Source organism: Megalobrama amblycephala, linkage group LG19, assembly GCF_018812025.1.
Source record: "Megalobrama amblycephala isolate DHTTF-2021 linkage group LG19, ASM1881202v1, whole genome shotgun sequence".
Classification (NCBI taxonomy): Eukaryota; Metazoa; Chordata; class Actinopteri; order Cypriniformes; family Xenocyprididae; genus Megalobrama; species Megalobrama amblycephala.
The window spans coordinates 28,872,973-28,891,735 of record NC_063062.1 but is presented as its reverse complement, the minus strand read 5'-3'; the positions used below and the strand labels follow the sequence as shown (position 1 = coordinate 28,891,735).

The 18,763-nt window shown below is 35.6% G+C and overlaps 2 protein-coding genes across 11 annotated transcripts in view; one reads left to right on the top strand and one right to left on the bottom strand.

Moving 5' to 3' along the window:
• Nucleotides 1-1,069: 1,069 nt before the first annotated feature.
• Nucleotides 1,070-9,803, top strand: gldn (gliomedin). Its single transcript, XM_048169170.1, has 10 exons — nucleotides 1,070-1,750; nucleotides 2,756-2,807; nucleotides 2,908-2,934; nucleotides 4,424-4,522; nucleotides 5,354-5,464; nucleotides 5,742-5,879; nucleotides 6,583-6,648; nucleotides 6,744-6,869; nucleotides 7,065-7,215; nucleotides 8,206-9,803. Exons 1-10 carry the CDS (start codon nucleotides 1,301-1,303, stop codon nucleotides 8,669-8,671), a joined length of 1,686 nt encoding a protein of 561 aa, XP_048025127.1. The 5' UTR covers nucleotides 1,070-1,300; the 3' UTR covers nucleotides 8,672-9,803.
• A 1,321-nt stretch (nucleotides 9,804-11,124) lies between these two features.
• Nucleotides 11,125-18,763, bottom strand: part of dmxl2 (Dmx-like 2) — a 98,994-nt gene continuing 91,355 nt past the window's right edge. For all 10 annotated transcript variants that reach the window (XM_048169254.1, XM_048169257.1, XM_048169255.1 and 7 more), the window contains 5 exons: nucleotides 18,132-18,209; nucleotides 17,697-17,788; nucleotides 17,539-17,591; nucleotides 14,358-14,575; nucleotides 11,125-12,737 (listed from right to left, as the gene is read on the bottom strand). In XM_048169254.1, the coding sequence (XP_048025211.1) occupies nucleotides 12,528-12,737; nucleotides 14,358-14,575; nucleotides 17,539-17,591; nucleotides 17,697-17,788; nucleotides 18,132-18,209 (651 nt within the window). In that variant the 3' untranslated portion in view covers nucleotides 11,125-12,527. The remainder of the gene's footprint in view (nucleotides 12,738-14,357; nucleotides 14,576-17,538; nucleotides 17,592-17,696; nucleotides 17,789-18,131; nucleotides 18,210-18,763) is intronic.

Sequence of the window (18,763 nt, the reverse complement as noted above, 5' to 3'; positions counted from 1 at the left end):
ACTTCTGGCAACTGGCACCTTGTTTGTCAGTGAAATTGTACCCAAGTAACTACTTAAAGGAATGACAGAAATACTTAACTGTACTGAAATGACCTCCACACTCCCCTCAGCTTAAGCACATGCTCAGTACAGTACAGACTCTAATCAGCACTGATACCTTGTTCATGGCTTGAGTGATCACACAAACCCAACCAAGGAGCTTGTAGCCCAGCTTGTATGTTTTATTTGGCAATGACCTACAACTGCAGGGCAGAGGAACACAAAACGCAACATACTTCACGGCTTCAAACAGCAGTGTACTGTACCAATGTTTATCTTTTTTAATGCACAAATCGTATGATTACATGACTACATATATTTATATATTTTTATATATATATATATATATATATATATATATATATATATATATATATATTTGTACAACCAATACTGGCAGTTCCTGCTATTTCCAATTATAGCAAGTGTGGAAGTATTCCACATTCATTATATAACTACAGAAAGTGAAGACTCAGTCTCAGTGAGAGCGAGGTGCTAACTGACATCAGATCAAAACGAGAATTAAAACTACAGAAGTGGGTCATGTTGCGTGATAAGGGCAATATAAGAATTGCATGTCAGGCCTTAAACTCCAGAACCAGCCTGAGTTCCCTTAAGGGTCTCGGCTCCTTTAGCCGCTGACATTTACTCACTCTGACATGTTCATGAAATCACCTTGGAGCTGAATAACTTTTTTTGTCAGCAGTGTTTTGTCTATATTGTTCCATTGTCTCATATATGGTTATAATTTCAGATTTTATCAACTAAAATGTTTAGTACAATGTACATGTTCCGGTGTTTAGCAACCTCTGCCAAGAAAGCTTTGAATGGTCTAATAAAAAAAGTATATAAAAGCACTACACATGTGATATGTGGACATAGTCTTCATAGAATTTGGAAAACTGTTTACTGAAATCTTGCTCTGGCTCTCAAATTGTCTTCCACATCATTGGCTGTTGGTGTCGATGTGGATTATGCTGGTCAGCCCACGGTCATGCTGAAGAATGGACTCTACTGCATATAAATCAGGTGACTGCACAAGTGGGGGGTTCTTCTCCAGCGCATCAGGACGGCACAAAGCCGAGCAGCCCTCAGTCGCACATAGACTCGACTGGAAACAAGGACTTCAATTGTCTTATCGCATCTTCTTTTTTAGGGGAATATTCTAGACTTTTATTATCCAGCCTTATTGTTGAAAGTGTTGATTTGTAGTAAATTTTGCTTTTAACACATTCCGAAATTGAATTCCTGAGAAGTCAGAATGCTGGACCCACTGGCAGAGTTGAGAAGAACCGGAGGATTTAGGCAATGTGGTGGCCGGTTGTCCTGGCAGATACGTTGGGTCTTGTACAGCGTGTGCGTACTGGCGGTAATAAACTGTGCCGGCCTGGTGCTGCTCCTGGTTCAGCAGAGAGAGTTGTGGGCTCATCTGACAGAGCTTGAGAGGCAGATGGTGGAGATATCTCAGAGCTCTGTGGTGGAGTTCATGACACAGGTGAATGAAGATGAGGCAGAGTATCAATACTCCAGAAACAAACGCAGACGGCAGCATCGAGGGACACGACCCTTAGAGGAGCATGAGGGGAGTGTGGGAGAGGAAGTCTTGGGAGATTTCCAGTATCATTATCAGCAGACGCATGGGCCGGTTTACCAGCACAAAACAGAAGAGCAGGATGGAATGATGATGATGATGACTTACTCCATGGTCCCAGTAAGAAACTCATGCTGACATGATTGATTTATTTATGTATATTCATTTCAATTTTCCACAGCAAAGTGTGGATAAAATGTGGACCTGTGGTTGTCAATCATTCAGTTTCAAAAACACGGTGAAGTCAAGTACGACATGTTTCTGGATCAACATCTTTGTTGATCCTGGAACAACATTCCAATCAACCAATCAGATTTGAGGGATAAGTTATGGATTAGGTTTAGGGGTAGGAATAGGGTTAAGACAAAATTTTCGGACAGGAATGTTGTTCCAGATACAAAAAAAAAAATGTTGATCCAGGAACATGTCTTACTTGGCAAAATCACGGTGTCCCAAAAACACCTTTACAGCATCATCATGCTGTTTTCCAAGCCGAAAAAAAAACCGTATAGTAAAGCATTTTTTTCTGTAGGTTCTTTTTTCCCTCTGCTTTAACTGCACCTAGCTTTTAACTGTATTATGTCTGAATTTCCTGATAAATGGAAATGTTTCTTTAAAAAACAGATAGTTACTATATACACTAATATTTTGCATTTTAACATACACTCTAACAAAAACATCCATATGAAAACAGAAAGGTACTAAACTACTAGTAATTTTCTGCCAGGACAATTTCCATTAAGTTTACAGATATTTTCTTTAGCACAACACAATGCAACAAAATGCAATGCATAATTTAAAATATGGATAAAATACTGGTAAAAAAATCTGTAGCCAACGGTAAAAAATGCTTCATATGAACACAGTACATTGTGCTAGACTTTTCTTCAAGTTTAATGAAGAAATAATATATGATTTATCTGTTGTAGATAGCTTTTCATTAATACATTTACAGCTTTGTTTTCTATGTCTTCTATTCACAAATGTACTTATGGTAAATGTTGTTTCACTCCTTTAAATTGATGTTTCTAGATTTGCTTCAGTGGTTACATAATTGGATTCTTCTAGATCGTAAAGACTTGAAAAGACTTGACTACAATTATAATATATATATTTTTTAAACAGGTAAAGATTCTGCTGGACATTTGCAACAGTTCTAAAGGAGTCTGTCTGACTGGTGAGCATTAGGATATATTGGGTCATTTTTATTTTCATGACTTTTCTCCTGAATCTATTGTCTTTAAGTTTACAATTTGGTTTGTTTTTGGCTTCCACAGGGCCACCAGGACCACCAGGAATTCCAGGTAGGAAATTAAATTCTAATTTTGTTTTTATGGGTTATATACTACAAGAAAAATAAAATAAAAAGAAATACAACAGATATTATACACTCTAAAAAATGCTGGGTTAAAAATAACCCAAATTGGGTTAAAAATGGACAAACCCAGTGATTGGGTTGTTTTAACCCAGGAGTTGGGTTAAATGTTTGACCAACCTGCTGGGCAGTTTTATTAAACCCAACTATTGATTAAAAATGAACCCAAAATATGTTGGAAATTAAAAATCAGACACATAATTACTAGAGGCAACAGTAATAATCAAAAGGTGAACATTTATTAATAAGCATTTTAATGAATGTTTATTGTTTAATCATTTTTAAACTTATTAATATTAATAAATGTTAATTTCCAACCTATTTTGTGTTCATTTTAAGCAAGCAATACAGTAATTTTTATTATTTAATACAGTTAAATAAAACTGTCCAGCAGGTTGATCAAACATTTAACCCAACCACTGGGTTAAAACAACCCAATCACTGGGTTTGTCCATATTTAACCCAACTTGGGTTGTTTTTAACCCAGCATTTTTAGAGTGTATTTTGCATAAATTAAAGGCAGTACAAAAATATCCCCATGGTGTATACATCTTTAATCTTTAAAGCGTTAGTTCACCCAAAAATTAAAATTCTGTCATTAATTACTCACCTCGTTCCAAACACGCAAGACCTTCATTCATCTTCAGAACACAAATTAAGATATTTTTGATGAAATCCGATGGCTCAGTGAGGCTTCTATTGTCAGCAAGATAATTAACACTTTCAGATGCCCAGAAAGCTACTAAAACATATTTAAAACAGTTCATGTGTTCATACCTTAGTATTATAAAGCAACGAGAATACTTTTTGCGCACCAAAACAAACAAACAAACAAACAAACAAAATAACGACTTTTTAACAATATCTAGTGATGGCCGATTTCAAAACACTTTTATGAATCTTTTGTTTCGAAACAGTGGTCCGGAGTGCCAAAGTCATGTGATTTCAGTAAACGAGGCTTCATTACATCATAAGTGTTTCGAAATTCCAATAGTTCACGTGACTTTGGCAGTTTGAAATGCGATCCGAACCACTGATTCAAAACATTCGTAAAGCTTCGAAGCAGTTTTTTGAAATCGGCCATCACTAGATCACTTATCTTGCTGGCAATGGAGGCCTCACTGAGCCATCGGATTTTATGTGTTACCATTTTGTTACCGTTTTTTTCTTTTCTTTGCATTGCGGTAATGAGAAATGGGAGAATGTCATAATGGAAAATACATTTTTTGCAGCCATCCTCATAATAGGCTTCATTGTATTTTTTGTCTTCAGATTTTGTTGTGAAATACAGTATGACACTGTCATGTTCTTGACATGTTTCATTCGATTCATCTGGATACATCATTGAACTTACACATACAGTATGTAGTATTCCAAATAATGTGTTCCTCAAATAATGTCATTTTGTGGAATTCTAGGCTTGCCGGGTGAGGACGGAATGCCGGGGTATAATGGAACAGATGGAATTCCAGGGTTGCCAGGAGAGCCTGGAGCACATGGAAAACGAGGAAAAAGAGGTCAGCTGTACGCAAAAGAACATGGAAATCCATCATGCACATGAATGAATTTAGTCAAAAAAAGCCTTCTGAAAGAAAATGTTCTCTTTTCAAAATTCGGCTGCTTTCCATGGCTTTTATTATCCACTCAGGAAGAGGAGAGGGGAAATTTATCCTGCTTCAGTCACACAGCAGGATTCAGAGAGACTCAGAGATTTCCCACTGAATAAAGTAGAGCTCATGATAACAGCTGACTGACTGCTCTGTTCTGAGAGCACAAGAGCCCACAGACATTCTAGAAGTATCATTCAGCAAATCAATTATGAAGAAACTGAATGAAATTCTTTGTAATGTGGTGGAAAGGATACCGGAAAATATTTGAATACAGTTTAACGATGATTTCATACATTAAGTTTCACTTTTACAACAACATAGCAAGTGATTGTTTATTGACTAGTTAGATGTTACAATGCCTAGCAACCAACCACCACTCGCTTCAATTCAGAAAATGTATCTAAATATTCATGCAATGTTGGTAAGTTTATTTTAAGGTGTAGTTACATGTTACATGTACTTACTTAACAGTAATTTATGTGTAATTACAAGTGACTAAACATAAACCAAAATCTAACCTAACTCTATAGTAAGTCTATGTAGTTAATTATCCAGTAATATTACCCAGTTCCTATTTATGTAATTACACTGTAACAACGTCACCATAAAATAAAATGTAGCCTTAATGTTTATTACATGATTGTAATAATGTAATAAACCCAGGGCTCTGAATGATTTGAGAACTGTGTAGCATGGAGCTATGAATGTGATTTTTTGCTTCTTTGTGCTTGTATGCAGGTCCTCCTGGTGAGAACGGTGAGTCTGGTGAGAAAGGAGAGCAAGGAAATCCTGGACCCCCAGGACCTCCTGGAGAACCGGGTGAACCTTCAAATGATGTCATTGTAGAGGGTAAAGACCATTCTAGTTCTGTGGGAAAAAGTTAATTCGATATTTTTAAGCAGTACAGTATGTGAAGCTGTGGATAAGTAGTTGTAGCTAAAGGGTCTTGTTAGACATGACTAAATGAGTAGCACTTTGTTGCTTTTATAAAATGGCTTCTGCATTATAAAGTTGTTCAGAACACATTTTCATTACTATGTTATTTTATTATGTAAGTCCTGCCATCCATATGGATGTTGATCGCAACAATGTTGGTGTGACAAGTAAGCTTTGTTTGAATCTGCAGGTCCACCTGGTCCAATGGGTCCATCTGGTCCAATGGGACCCCCTGGCCTCCCAGGTCCTCCAGGTCCCCCTGGGCCTCAAGGGCCACCAAGACACAGGAGCCACCGAGCACATCTTCACATGGGGAAGGAATCTGTGGGTGAGTGAGTTGGGACTGAAAATGACTAAATTGGTGAATTGTGCATATTCATATTTCAAAAAGAGCATTTTATGTTTCACAATTTGACATGTTTTGCTTTAAATCATTTAAGAAATTATGAAAAAGATACATTTAAATTGAAATAAAATTGTAAACTACAGTTATAAGTAGTTGTGCTCCATTATTTTTTTTTTAATTCTTGTATTACAGTACTGTAATACATTTAAAAAATATATTATTTTGTATTACAGGAATGAGAATTAACATTGATAATAATAAAAGTTGTAAAACACTAAACATCCGAACTCATTGCATTATTTACAATAAAATTTTCTCCACAGCATTACATATTATGATTATGATACAAATTTGATTTTGTCACAATGCAAAAGATCTTTAATCTTTTTAATCTTATTTTTTTTTTTTGCTGTTAGTCTTTTTTCCCTTTTGAATTTGGGTTGAAAGAACCCCACCTGGCAAACAACCACCACTCACTTTACTTCAGAAAATATATCTTGATTATTATGTAATTTTGATTACATTTTCTTTAATGATTCAATAAATTCATATTTTCCCCTTTTGATTTTGAGGTGAAATTTCACCTCAGCATCCAAAATTGGAAGCCTTTTTTTTTTTTTTACTTTTCCCCTTAAGATGCATCATAATATGTAATATTATATGTTATGTCTTTGTTTATCTTTAGGTCACCTTAATTCAGTCCCAAATGATGATACCATCAGCCAGAAAATGGCATCATGGAAGATAAATGGTACCAACAAGAGCAAATTATTAGGTGTTCTTGTACTTTTTACACTAGTACAGCCTTTATTAAACTTTATATTGGACTGTGTTTGTGTTTGGCAGACTGTGTTATAAAGGCAGTGCAGAACCCTAGACATCTAATGAAAATGAGCAGCACGTTTGGAGCGTGGATGATGGACACTGCCGCTCATGACGATGAGAAGATTTGGGTAGCAGAACATTTCTCAGGTACTGAAGAAAGAACAAATACAGCACTTAAACCCTGCATTTAAACTCTTGAAGAGCATGACCCCATTTGCAAGTTGTAAATTTAACCAGAATTTTTTATCTTTAATCTAAATGCCGTCACAGAGCATGTCTTGTGTTGAACCTGGAGCATTCCTTTGTTCCCCATTTAATGTTTACGAATGCCAAATTTTTCAGGTCGTATCATAAAGCAGTACAACAGTATTGCAGCGTTCCAGAACAGCAGCAGTGAATCCATTGATGTCCGGAAGTTTTTCCAAGGTTGTGGCCACGCTGTACATAACGGTTCCATATTCTACCACATCGCTGGAACGTCCAATATTGCTAAGTATGGTTGAAGACAGCATGGGTAGATTTCTTTGATTATATTATCATGGTTATACATGATTTAATTGGAAAAAAAGAATGAAAGAAAATTCCTTCATAATCGGAACAACATGAGACAGAAAGCTTTTTCTTAAATATATCTGTAATACGTAATCTTCTTATTACAGAAGAGGATTAGGGCCAAGCAATAATAAAAAAAATTAAACCATCTCGAGATTAAAGTTGTTAAATTTCGAGAAAAAAACTCGTTAAATTTCGAGAAAAAAGTCGAGATAAAATGTTGAGAATAAAGTCATTAAATTACGAGAAAAAAGTCATTAGATTATGAGAACAAATTCGTGAAATTATGAGAAAGAAGTTGTTAAATTTCGAGAAAGAAAGTCGAGATAAAATGTTGAGAATAAAGTCATTAAATTACGAGAAAAAAGCAGTGTGATTATGAGAACAAATTCGTTAAATTATGAGAAAGAAGTCGTTAAATTTCGAGAAAAAAAGTCGAGATAAAATGTTGAGAATAAAGTCATTAAATTACGAGAAAAAAGTCGTTAATTACGAGAACAAATTCGTTAAATTATGAGAAGTTGTTAAATTTCGAGAAAAAAAGTCGAGATAAAATGTTGAGAATAAAGTCATTAAATTACGAGAAAAAAGTCGTTAAATTATGAGAACAAATTCGTTAATTTACGAGAAAAAAGTCGTTAAATTATGAGAACAAATTCGTAATTTAACGAATTTTTTGTTCTCGTAATTTAATGACTTTTTTCTCATAATTTAATTACTTTATTCTCAACATTTTATCTCGACTTTTTTCTCGAAATTTAATGAGTTTTTTCTTGCAATTTAACGAGTTTATTCTTAACATTTTATTTCGACTTTTTTCTTGAAATTTAACAACTTTAATCTCGAGATGGTTTTATTTTTTTATTATTGCTTGGTCCTAATCCTCTTCCGTATCTTATAACTCATCGTGTCAATTCTCCAATATTTTTAGGTTTGACCTCCAGACCAAGATCTTACACATGCTGGGCATTGACAACGCCCTCTATCACAATCTGTCCTACCTCCTTCAAAACTCAAAGACGTACTTCAAATTGGCAGTGGACGAGAACGGTATGTGGATCATATTTGCCTCCAACATTGACGACAACATCATGGTGGCGCGACTGGATGAGAAAACGTTTTCCGTCACCACCTACATCAACGCCACCTATCCCAGGACCAAGGCCGGTAATGCGTTTATCGCCTGCGGGATCCTCTACGTCACGGATACTAAAGACACAAAGGTGACGTATGCCTTTGACCTCCTGAAAGAGAAACCTGTTGGAGTCAGTTTGGATCTGAGGGCACCTGGAGGGCTTTTGTCCATGATCTCCTACAATCCCAGAGACAAACATCTCTACATATGGGACAGCAGCTACGTCAAATCATACCAAGTTCAGTTCCTCTCAGATGAGTAATCAGAACTGAGGGTGTGTTCACACTTGGCAGGTTTGGTTTGATTAAAACCCTGACAGCAACATAGTGTCAGCCTAGATCCGGCCCGCATCTGGTCCGTGTGAAATCCACATGTACCAGATATGGGCCGGATCTGGGCCACACTATGTTTCTGTCTGGGAACAAACTCAAATGGTGTGATTGTTCTGTTAGTGCGGTTCATTTTAATAAGTGTGAACGCCAAACCCTATTGCGCACCAAACAAGCAGACCATGACCCCTGAAAAGTGGGGTTCAATCCACTTCCAAACGAACTCTGGTTCGACTGAAATATGAACGCAACATGGACCAAAGACATAAATGAACAGAATGAAACAGAAGGACAGAATGCTCAAGGGTACATGTTTTTTTCTCATCATAGTTGTCCCATTACAGTTCGCTGTAGGTGTCAGAACCGCTGGCTCCTTGGAACAGATCTTCGTTTGTGTGTAACGGAGGAATTCCTGGTGCTGTTTTGACTCTTTTACATGTTTCATAAGCAGTTCTCAGCTGGTAAAATACCATCATATTTATGCATATACTGTACAACAAACGCATTTAGCCCATCACACAGTTTTGGATGTTTGGTAAGTCAGAAAATGTACATCATAAAGGAACCAAGAGAACTAAACTATAAGTGTGAACACACCCATAATTGGAATGCTTTGTGTTTTTTGTTTTGTTTTGTCATGTTCATGTATATTTATAAGCAAATAATAACTAATGCTTCAGTTGTTACCCATACCATTTTAGTGATACCGGTAAGATGTTCATGTAAAGTAATATGGACACTTAAGCCATGCTTAAATCTCAATATCACTGCATTAGAAATATCAAACCTGCAAACAATTTTGTAACGAGAGCTTGCTTTTCTTTCTTTAAAATAAATGCCACTTGGTTTGATAACTGTTACCTAATGTAATGATATTCAGGCATTTTTTAACATGACTTGAGTATTCAAAAACATTTTGGGGCTATATTTAAGTAATATTTGGTATAATGTTTCACTTTTAAATGTTGGATTTTCCTTCTTTTTGGCTTATATGCATTTCATTCTCTTGTTAAATGAATGAGGCCAAATGTGTGTATAATAAATGGAATCTCTATGTGCGTCCTATGAATTTAGTCATTTTATGTAAAGTTTGTCTGTCTTTCTTCAGTCAAAAAGAAATTAAGGTTTTTGAGGAAAACATTCCAGGATTTTTCTCCATATAGTGGACTTCAGTGGGATTCAACGGGTTGAAGGTCCAAATTGCAGTTTCAGTGCAGCTTCAAAGGGCTCTACACGATCCCAGATGAGGAATGTGTCTTATCTAGCGAAACAATCTGTCATTTTCTAAAAATTTTTTTTTTAATATACTCATACTTATATAACTTATATAACACGTGTGATGTAGCCGGAAGTACTGATCCAGTGTTTAAAAAGCGAATGTGCAAAGACCAAATCAAAGGTCCTTTACAAAAAAAGATAAAACAACGATGTCGGACGATTTTGAAGTTGAAGGAGAAAATGAGATGGTGTTTTTCGCTCTACCGCGATATTTCCTACATCATGCGTGACCTTTCCAAAGTGATTAAGTAATGCGCATTGCAGAGCAGTGCAAGACGAGCATTTGTGGTTAAAAAGTATATACATTTTTCTTTTTTTTTGGAAAATGACCAATCGTTTCGCTAGATAAGACACTTATTCCTCATTTGGGATTGTGTAGAGCTCTTTGAAGCTGCACTGAAACTGTAATTTGGACCTTCAACCCATTGAACCCCATTGAAGTCCACTATATGGAGAAAAATCTTGGAACATTTTCCTCAAAAACCATAATTTCTTTTCAACTGAAGAAAGAAAAACATCTTTGATGACATGGGGGTGAGTAAATTATCAGGAAATTTTAATTCTGAAGTGATCCTAATCCTTTAAGTAAGGATTTTCAAGTAGAAAAAGTCAACATGAAACAGCCGTTACAGTGCTATTTTTCTTCCTTAACTTGACCCATCTGAGAAAAAACCCCACCGGTAGACTATTTTAGTGGGACATAGTCTGATGGTCAAACTAACCATCCAAAGAATCTTCACAAACCTAAACGGCAGTGTACCGTTTTCAATTATTTTGCTATTTTCTAGTATTGCTTTATTATTATTATAGCCAACTGGAAAGAGGTGGAGTAAGACAAAAATTATATTTCTTGGGAAATGCACTGCTGAACTCTACATAAGATCAGACACGTACATTAAGTAAATAAGGTACATTTTGATTTCATGTTGACTTATAGATGTTGTGTTGCACTGCTAGCATGTATGAAACAAAATTTATTTGCTAAATATTGTTTAATTTATATTGCATGAATGGATGTGCATCTACAAATGACTGGAAATCCTGAAATAAACCCTGAAACAGGTTAATCTAAAGGTGTGTTGAGTTGAAACAGTAAAGGTGAAATGGCTTAATTCAAATAAAAAGAATTTATTCAACTTACAAAGGTAAAACTTTGACCATGACAGAACTACCTGTTCCTTCGGAAATATCAACCAGTGTTTTTGGGGTTTGCATTTTCACACACGCAGACAGATCAGGCTGTTCAATAAATACACATCAGACCATCAGTTGAACATTTAAAATACGTACAGTTGACATGGTGCCCAGCAAATCAGACAGAAACACAAATATGATTTTAATAAATACCACATACATCAAACCAAATATACGACTATTCCAGCAGTTAAGATAAAATCAAAAAATAAACTAAAAGCATTATTATGTTTGTACAAGCTATTGTTGTAGTTCAATCTTATATTTATATATATATATTTATATATTTATTCATTTAAAACTATTTTCACTTTTTACTACTCGGCCACACACAGCCAGACATTCATTTGTAAATAACAGTTTCCTCTAATAGAGCTTTTACCACTTGTAACGTAAGATTGTTATTGTTTCCCCAGATCTGAGTGCAAATATTTAGAATAGATAAAACATGAAAAAATAAATATGTAAATAAATAAAACACAAACCTATTCAGTGTTGCACTTTGTCCCAGACATCTAAAACAAACCATAAATTCCTAAAGCTAAATATAAATACAAGCTTTTGTAAAAGAACAAACAAAACAAAAACAAAAAGAGACATCAAGTAAAACAAGCAAACAAACGAACAAATATTTTGTGCAAAAACGAAACGTCGTCTGTTAAAAGTGAGAATTTCAGGGCTTGAAAGATGAAGAGGTGAAACACGTCATTTCCAGAAGCAAGCATCGTCGTCTCGCGTGGAATGTTTAGCTGTTTGGCTGCTACGGAAACAAGCGTGTCAACAGCAGCATGTGTGCGCGTGGAAGGAAAGGGGGTGTGTCTCTGGGGCCGCGGCGAACCGCCGGGCCGCCAGGGTACTGTGCCATTTTACACTCCGCAAATACATTAGCAGCCAAGGAGAAAACGTACAGTAAAAACAAAATCCAACAACTGGACTTACACTGATAGCAGAAGCACAGTGCTGGTATTTTAGATGCTAAAATGGCCACAAAATGAAGACACACACATACACACTTAAAAATGGAGCTTTGAGCACTTTTACAGAGCACGATCAATAACCTGGGAATGGAGTGCGATGACTCAAACAGCTCATGCATACGGCTTTCCTACGAACACATCATCCGGATCCGTCTCCGGAGATTACAGTAGTCGACTGTTAGAATCGAGTGACCTCGTGCGTGTTTTCCAGTGTCTCTAGTGGGGGCGGGGTGGTAAAGAGATTCTGCAGCGCGAGATATTTGTTACCGGTTTACAATTCACAGCTAGGGAAACGCGGAGGTGCCGATGAAAGCGTTAGTGTTCTACGGCAGCTCCCGTGTTAGAGGATCTGGAATATACTGGCCGGAATGTTGTAGCGGTCGGGAAGGACCCTCATCTTCAGGGTCCCGTCGGCTCCGCAGGTGAAGATCCGGTTACCTGGACAGGTTTCGATCTGCATCACCCCAGCGCCGATGTTTCGGAATATGGACTGTTTAGCGTGCTCGGTGCTGAAGGAGTGCATGAGACTGTTACCCGCAAACTTCCAGACCTGAACCAGAACAGGAATATCATAATTAGTAGTGATGTAACAAAATGCACTTTTTGCTGAAACACTTAAATTAACGTTTTCATTAAATCATTGATTCAAACATACATTAAATAATGAAAACAACAGGTTAAGAAAAATAAATAAATAAATATGTACACTCTAAAATGTAGTTCAGGGGACCGTTACCACAACTTAAATAAATTCATGGTTGCAAGTTAAACATTCAACAAATTTATTGATTTAATTAAACCTTTTAAGTTGCAAACATTATTTTGTTGAGTTCTGTTAACGTAATAATGTTGATCATTACATTAACTTATATTGTAACTTAAACTTAATTTTTTTTTTTACAAAAATCAATGCAAAAATTTAAGATGTAGTAACTTCATGAATTTTTTTTTGAGAAATCAACTTAAAAATTTGCATTCATGCTGCAAATTATTAAGTTCCTTTAACTCAGTGTAGTTTGTTGGATGAACATAATTTCATTATAAGTTGAGTTATAACTCAAAACAATTGATGCAAACTTATTTTTTTAGAGTGTAATGTAGTGCTTTGGCAAAATGCTCCTCTCTAGAGTACTGGATATTGAGTGGCTTTCCTGAGGTAAAAGTAACATAATTGACGTCTTTCTGCAGCTGAAACTCTGAGCGATTACATGAGACATGATATATTTTGGTAAGTTGTACTGTATCTTTCAACATATCTTTTGATGTTCATTCATGTTTATTCTGTGCTATAAATAGTAGTAAAGTAAAAGATGATAGGTTATAGTGCGCAAAGTACTGCCACTATGCTTGAACTGAGGCAGCAGCAGCAGCGTTCTGTCACGCCACATTAAATAGTGTCAAAACATATATTATTTGAAGTTTATTATAAAAATGACAATTTGAAAGTTGAGACTTTTTTATTCATATCAAAAGTAACAAAGCACAAAGCTTATTGCGTTTAGGATAAAAGGTGCTACCAATAATGTTTAGTGAAGTTTTATTCATGCATCAACTGAAAACAGCATAAAAGATCTTGGTTCATCAAAATAAAGATGTATTAAAAATGACAAAGTGATACTGTCAACTCAGCCCTAGCGTCCACACAGCTGACATGTTTACCTGTTGATGCTTATCTGCATTGCTTGCACAAAATAGACACTGACGCAGTCAAAGCATTTAATTGGAGAAACACTAATTAAACAGCACCATTTTGATCACTGGTTTCAGTCCTCCAAAACAATTTAATTGCATTGTAAATAATTTGTTATAATAATTAGAGACAAATTTAGAGAATCTACTGATAGTGAGCCATAGACAAAACATCATAAAAGGTACTGCTTGCTAGTTTGTAATTTGCATAAAGATAAAAGGTAGGCTATTGCTTGCTAGTTTGTAGTTTTCACACACCCTACTGAAGACGACAGATTCTGAGGAGGAGGAGATCGCAGCACCGACTTAGTGAGAAACAAAAAGATCATTCATTTGGTAATTTGGCGATACTTTAAATTCAGTCTATTTTTTTGTTATCAAATATTAAATGTAACTGCTTTTTATGCTTTTAATCTAAATATCCACCTTGTGGCAACATGAGATGATTTAAGGTAAAGTGCGTCATTCTAGGGAAATATACCTTCATGTTCCCTTCGGCTGAGCCGGTGACAAAGAAGTCCTCAGTGGAATCCATGGCCAGTGCTTTGATGGCCGAATCATGTGCCTGGAATGTGTGGAGCAGCTGTCTCTGACGGATGTCAAAAATACAGATGAATCCCTTCCTGCCGCCCGTGATGATCAGCTGCTGTTTCGGAGCATATTGAAGAACTGTTGCACCATTCTCATGGCACTGGAATGCTGGATATAAAGAAATACCAGAATAAAACCCAAAAAAATTTGTACTGCATCTCAGATTCTTAAAGGTGCAATAGGTAATTCTCTCTTTGTTACACTGTTTGAAAGTCTTCACACATCTTGATAGCAGTCACTATGTTTAACAGTCTAAATGTAGTTTTATAAATATATGTTGTCTGTGGAAGGTGTAGGACCATAAAATGTTCATGCAATCTTTATATTCATTCCGAATGAAATAATACAATGTCCTACCTGCCTGTCAGCTTATGTTTTTACATACCCTCACGCACCCTGTTCGCACAGACATCATGTTATCAGCGATTTTCATGCTATGTAGATCGATACTTAGTCACAAGTAGGCATGTGACGGTATCAAATTTTCAGGTTGCGATTAATTGATGAAGCTTTTATCACGGTATACAGTATTATCACGATATAAAAAAAAACAATTTTTGTCATAGTTTAACAGGTTTAAGAACTCTTTTTGTAATAAAACAAAAACAACTGACTGAAATTTTATTATAAAGAACAACAGATAACACTTTACTCTATTTAATGCATTAACTAAGATTGAGCAATAGCTACATTTGTTACAGAAAGTGTTATTTTTTGTTAACGTAAGTTTAGACAACTGATAATTGATAGTTTTATCTCAGGTCCATTAAATAATTTATTTTGATTTTAGTAATGTTATTAAACAGTAACTAAGAAATTAACATTAATTAATAATAATTAATACTTTATAAGTATTTTTATTGTCAGTTTAGTGATAATGAATTAACATGTTAACTAATGAAGCTGTATGTTTTCAAAGTTTTACTGAACAATAACAAATAATCAGAACATTTCTAATCATTAGGGCATGTTGTAGTCCAGACTAAAATATAAAAATGTTTAGGTCTGAAAATAAATATCCTTTTAAGTCTTTTTTAAGTATTCAGTATTTGGTGCTGTGATGAACAACACTGAGATTACAAAAAAATGAATGGCTGTTTGAAGCATTTTAAAAACTTCACTAGCGCAGTTACTTTGTTTGCACGGTTTCCGTGGTAACCGCTGCACGCTGCTGTTCCATCAGCGCCCTCTGCTGTCAGAGAGTGAACGCGCACTTTCATTCAGCTCGTCTCCTTCACTCGTTCTGCCTTGTGCCACATGCACGTTGGGATAGTTTACATCTGAGCGCGTATCCTTTTGACGCAGAATACAGCGGTGTTGTGCATTTTATACGACTGATGGGCAAAGTATTCTTAATTGCCTTATAAAAAAAATATAATTGGTAATAAATTATTATTTATGGTATTCTGAAGTGCCCACGATTACAATATCGTGCATATTCATTATCGCGATTTATCGCATTACCGAATATCGGCACAAGTCTAGTCACAAGCATCGCAAACAAACAGCAGCCACCTTTTACAGTTACTACCAAATCAAAATAACAAGCCTATGCTGCGTTCACGCCATAACTACCATTCTGCCATGACAACGGGATATTGATATGATAATTGAGATGTATTTGGTCTTAACGGAATAGATCTGCTACGCTGCTGCTGCAGAGCAAGTACCGAGACTTGCTACTGCCAATACATTCACAGACATTGCTGTGAGCATGTAAGACATGCTGCTGCACATGTAAGACACATGAATTAACTCCGTAGCAGATCTATACAGGTGGAACTGAGGAAGGAGGAGGGTTCTGAAAGCGCACTGCAGACTGCTAACAGCAAACAATGCCAAATATTTGAATGTTTGAGCAGCATGCTCACACCGATCAGCTGTGCTGTGTAGATAATGATGCTACCAAATGAGTTAAAGACAAAATCAGCCTGCATCACCAAGAGTTTCAAGCCAGAACTAGGTAATAATTAAGAGATGGCAACCCATGACATTTTAACCGGAGCTATTCACGTCCTCAGACTCGGAATTATGCAATCCCATGTCAACAGAATCAACACCGAAATTAATCTGCAGCAGTCAGGTACAAGCTCTCTAAGTTATTTACATTCATTATTATTGTAATGTTATGTGCTTTGAGACATAAGTTAGTTTTTAACGCCATCTCTTGTGACGTTTGCCGAGAGCAGCTGTGTGTGTGTGCGCGTTCATGTTTTGGAGGAGGCGTGGCTTTGGACAGCAATTTGCAGGGAAAGTGGGATCATATGCTTTCAATGTTAACAGGCTAACGTTAGCATTTCCCAGATCTCCTATTGCACCTTTAAGTAAAAAGGCTGGGGTACACATTCAACTGTAAAAGAGGGTAACTGCAAGTTTAAAATTCTAAAGACACGTTTTATTCAATATTTATTGTACCAATAAATCATTACATGTGAATCAGAGGATGATCGATATTTGATTTTGCTAATATGGTAATAATGTGTTTAAAGAAAGGCAATAAACAGTTCTTAGTGCAGCCCAGAACGAAGCCACAAGAGTTTCTGTTAAATTAAATGCCAGATACAGTTTAATTGTGTAACCTAAAATACCAATAATATCCAGAAAAAAGTATGCATAATGATTCCAACTGCTCATTCAAAAAGATGAGGGAGCTAAAATACAGTATACACTGTCACTCTATCATAAGCAATCTCTCGGCATAAATGAACAGTATTATTGATTAAAATATGCTCTGAAAGCACAAGCCTGTAGAACGTGCAACAACATCGCTTTTTGACCTTGTACGACATGAAGCTCTAACACTTATTATTAAATTATTAAATCATCGCCTTTTTAACTTTAATATTCACATTAGGCAGTATCCTCTTCTTAAAATGATAAATCAGACCTTTGTTGTACCATTTAAGATTTTAAGACCTTAAATTTGATCAAACTGAATTTAGGACTTTTTAAGGACCCGCAGGAATCCCTTAAACCTTGAATAACAATATATTATATATAACAAAATAAAATAATAAAATAAACTCCCTTATTCAACATTTTTTTAATAAACATCTTTCCTAAAAACTCACCGTGTATCATAGAGTTACTTGGAGAGATCAGAGTGTCCCATAAACAAACATTCCTGTGGAAGAAAGGGAAACATTTCCTTAAAACATTATATACAGTCTATTTCTATATATTTCTATTATATACAGTCTCTGTATATGACATTAATCATTTAACTGACCTGCCATCGTTGGACTGTCCTGCTGTGGCGATCAGACTGGAGGATGTAATGAAGGCAAAATCACCACAGCTTTTACTGTGGCACTGCCAGTTCTGAGACAGACACACAGAGATGCTTATTCCTTCATATTATACAGTCACACTGCATTACACAAACTATGAAACAAAGTGACTACTTAATAGTAAAGTTAGTTTCGAGAAAAGCTCTAGTATCTTTTGTTTGCAGATGACACATGCTTGGATATTACAAAATATCTAATTCAAAGTGTGGCCTAAATGTCACAATATTTTTGGCTACTGTATAACATATAGTCATTCATAAAATAAACATTCTAGACATTTACAAGTGCATTATTTAACACTATGAAGGCAGACATTAGATGTTAGTGACTGTCAGTAATAGAAGGCTTGTGTGATACAAAGATAAGGCTCTTACCAAATACGGTTTGGGGTTTGAGGAAGTCTGATTGACTTGCCAGAGGCTCAAAAAGCCCTCACCATCTGCAACGCCACACTGCAGACAGACAGAAAGAATGGAGATATTTAAGAGTGCAGACAGTATTTTCCGCTGCATATTGCATAATGATTCAAATACAGTACAGAAGAAAGAACAGGATGCCCTTTCCTCTCATTACATAACACCACAGACATTAATAAACAGCACTGACATATTCACTTTACTATGTAGACAACAGCACATAAAGAGACACTAAATGAGCCTGGAAATTATTGTATAATACATAAGTAACAGTTACCAGAGGTCAATATTTTTGGTGTGCTCTTTCAATAAATGCTGTGTTAAAATTTAAGTTTAAATTTAAATTAATTACATTTCTGTAGATCTTATTGGTTGTCAATAAATTATATCATATAAAAACAATAACATAAGGACGTATACTTTATTTACATTTTTTGGTTAAACTTCAGAGTGCCAATGTGTGATGTCAACTGGTGTAATGTTTTTTTAAAGTGTACACTAAAATCTAACTCAACTTAAAAACGAATGAATGAACCAGTAATTGATATAATAGTCTTATATTAATGTATTTATTATATTTTATACTTGGG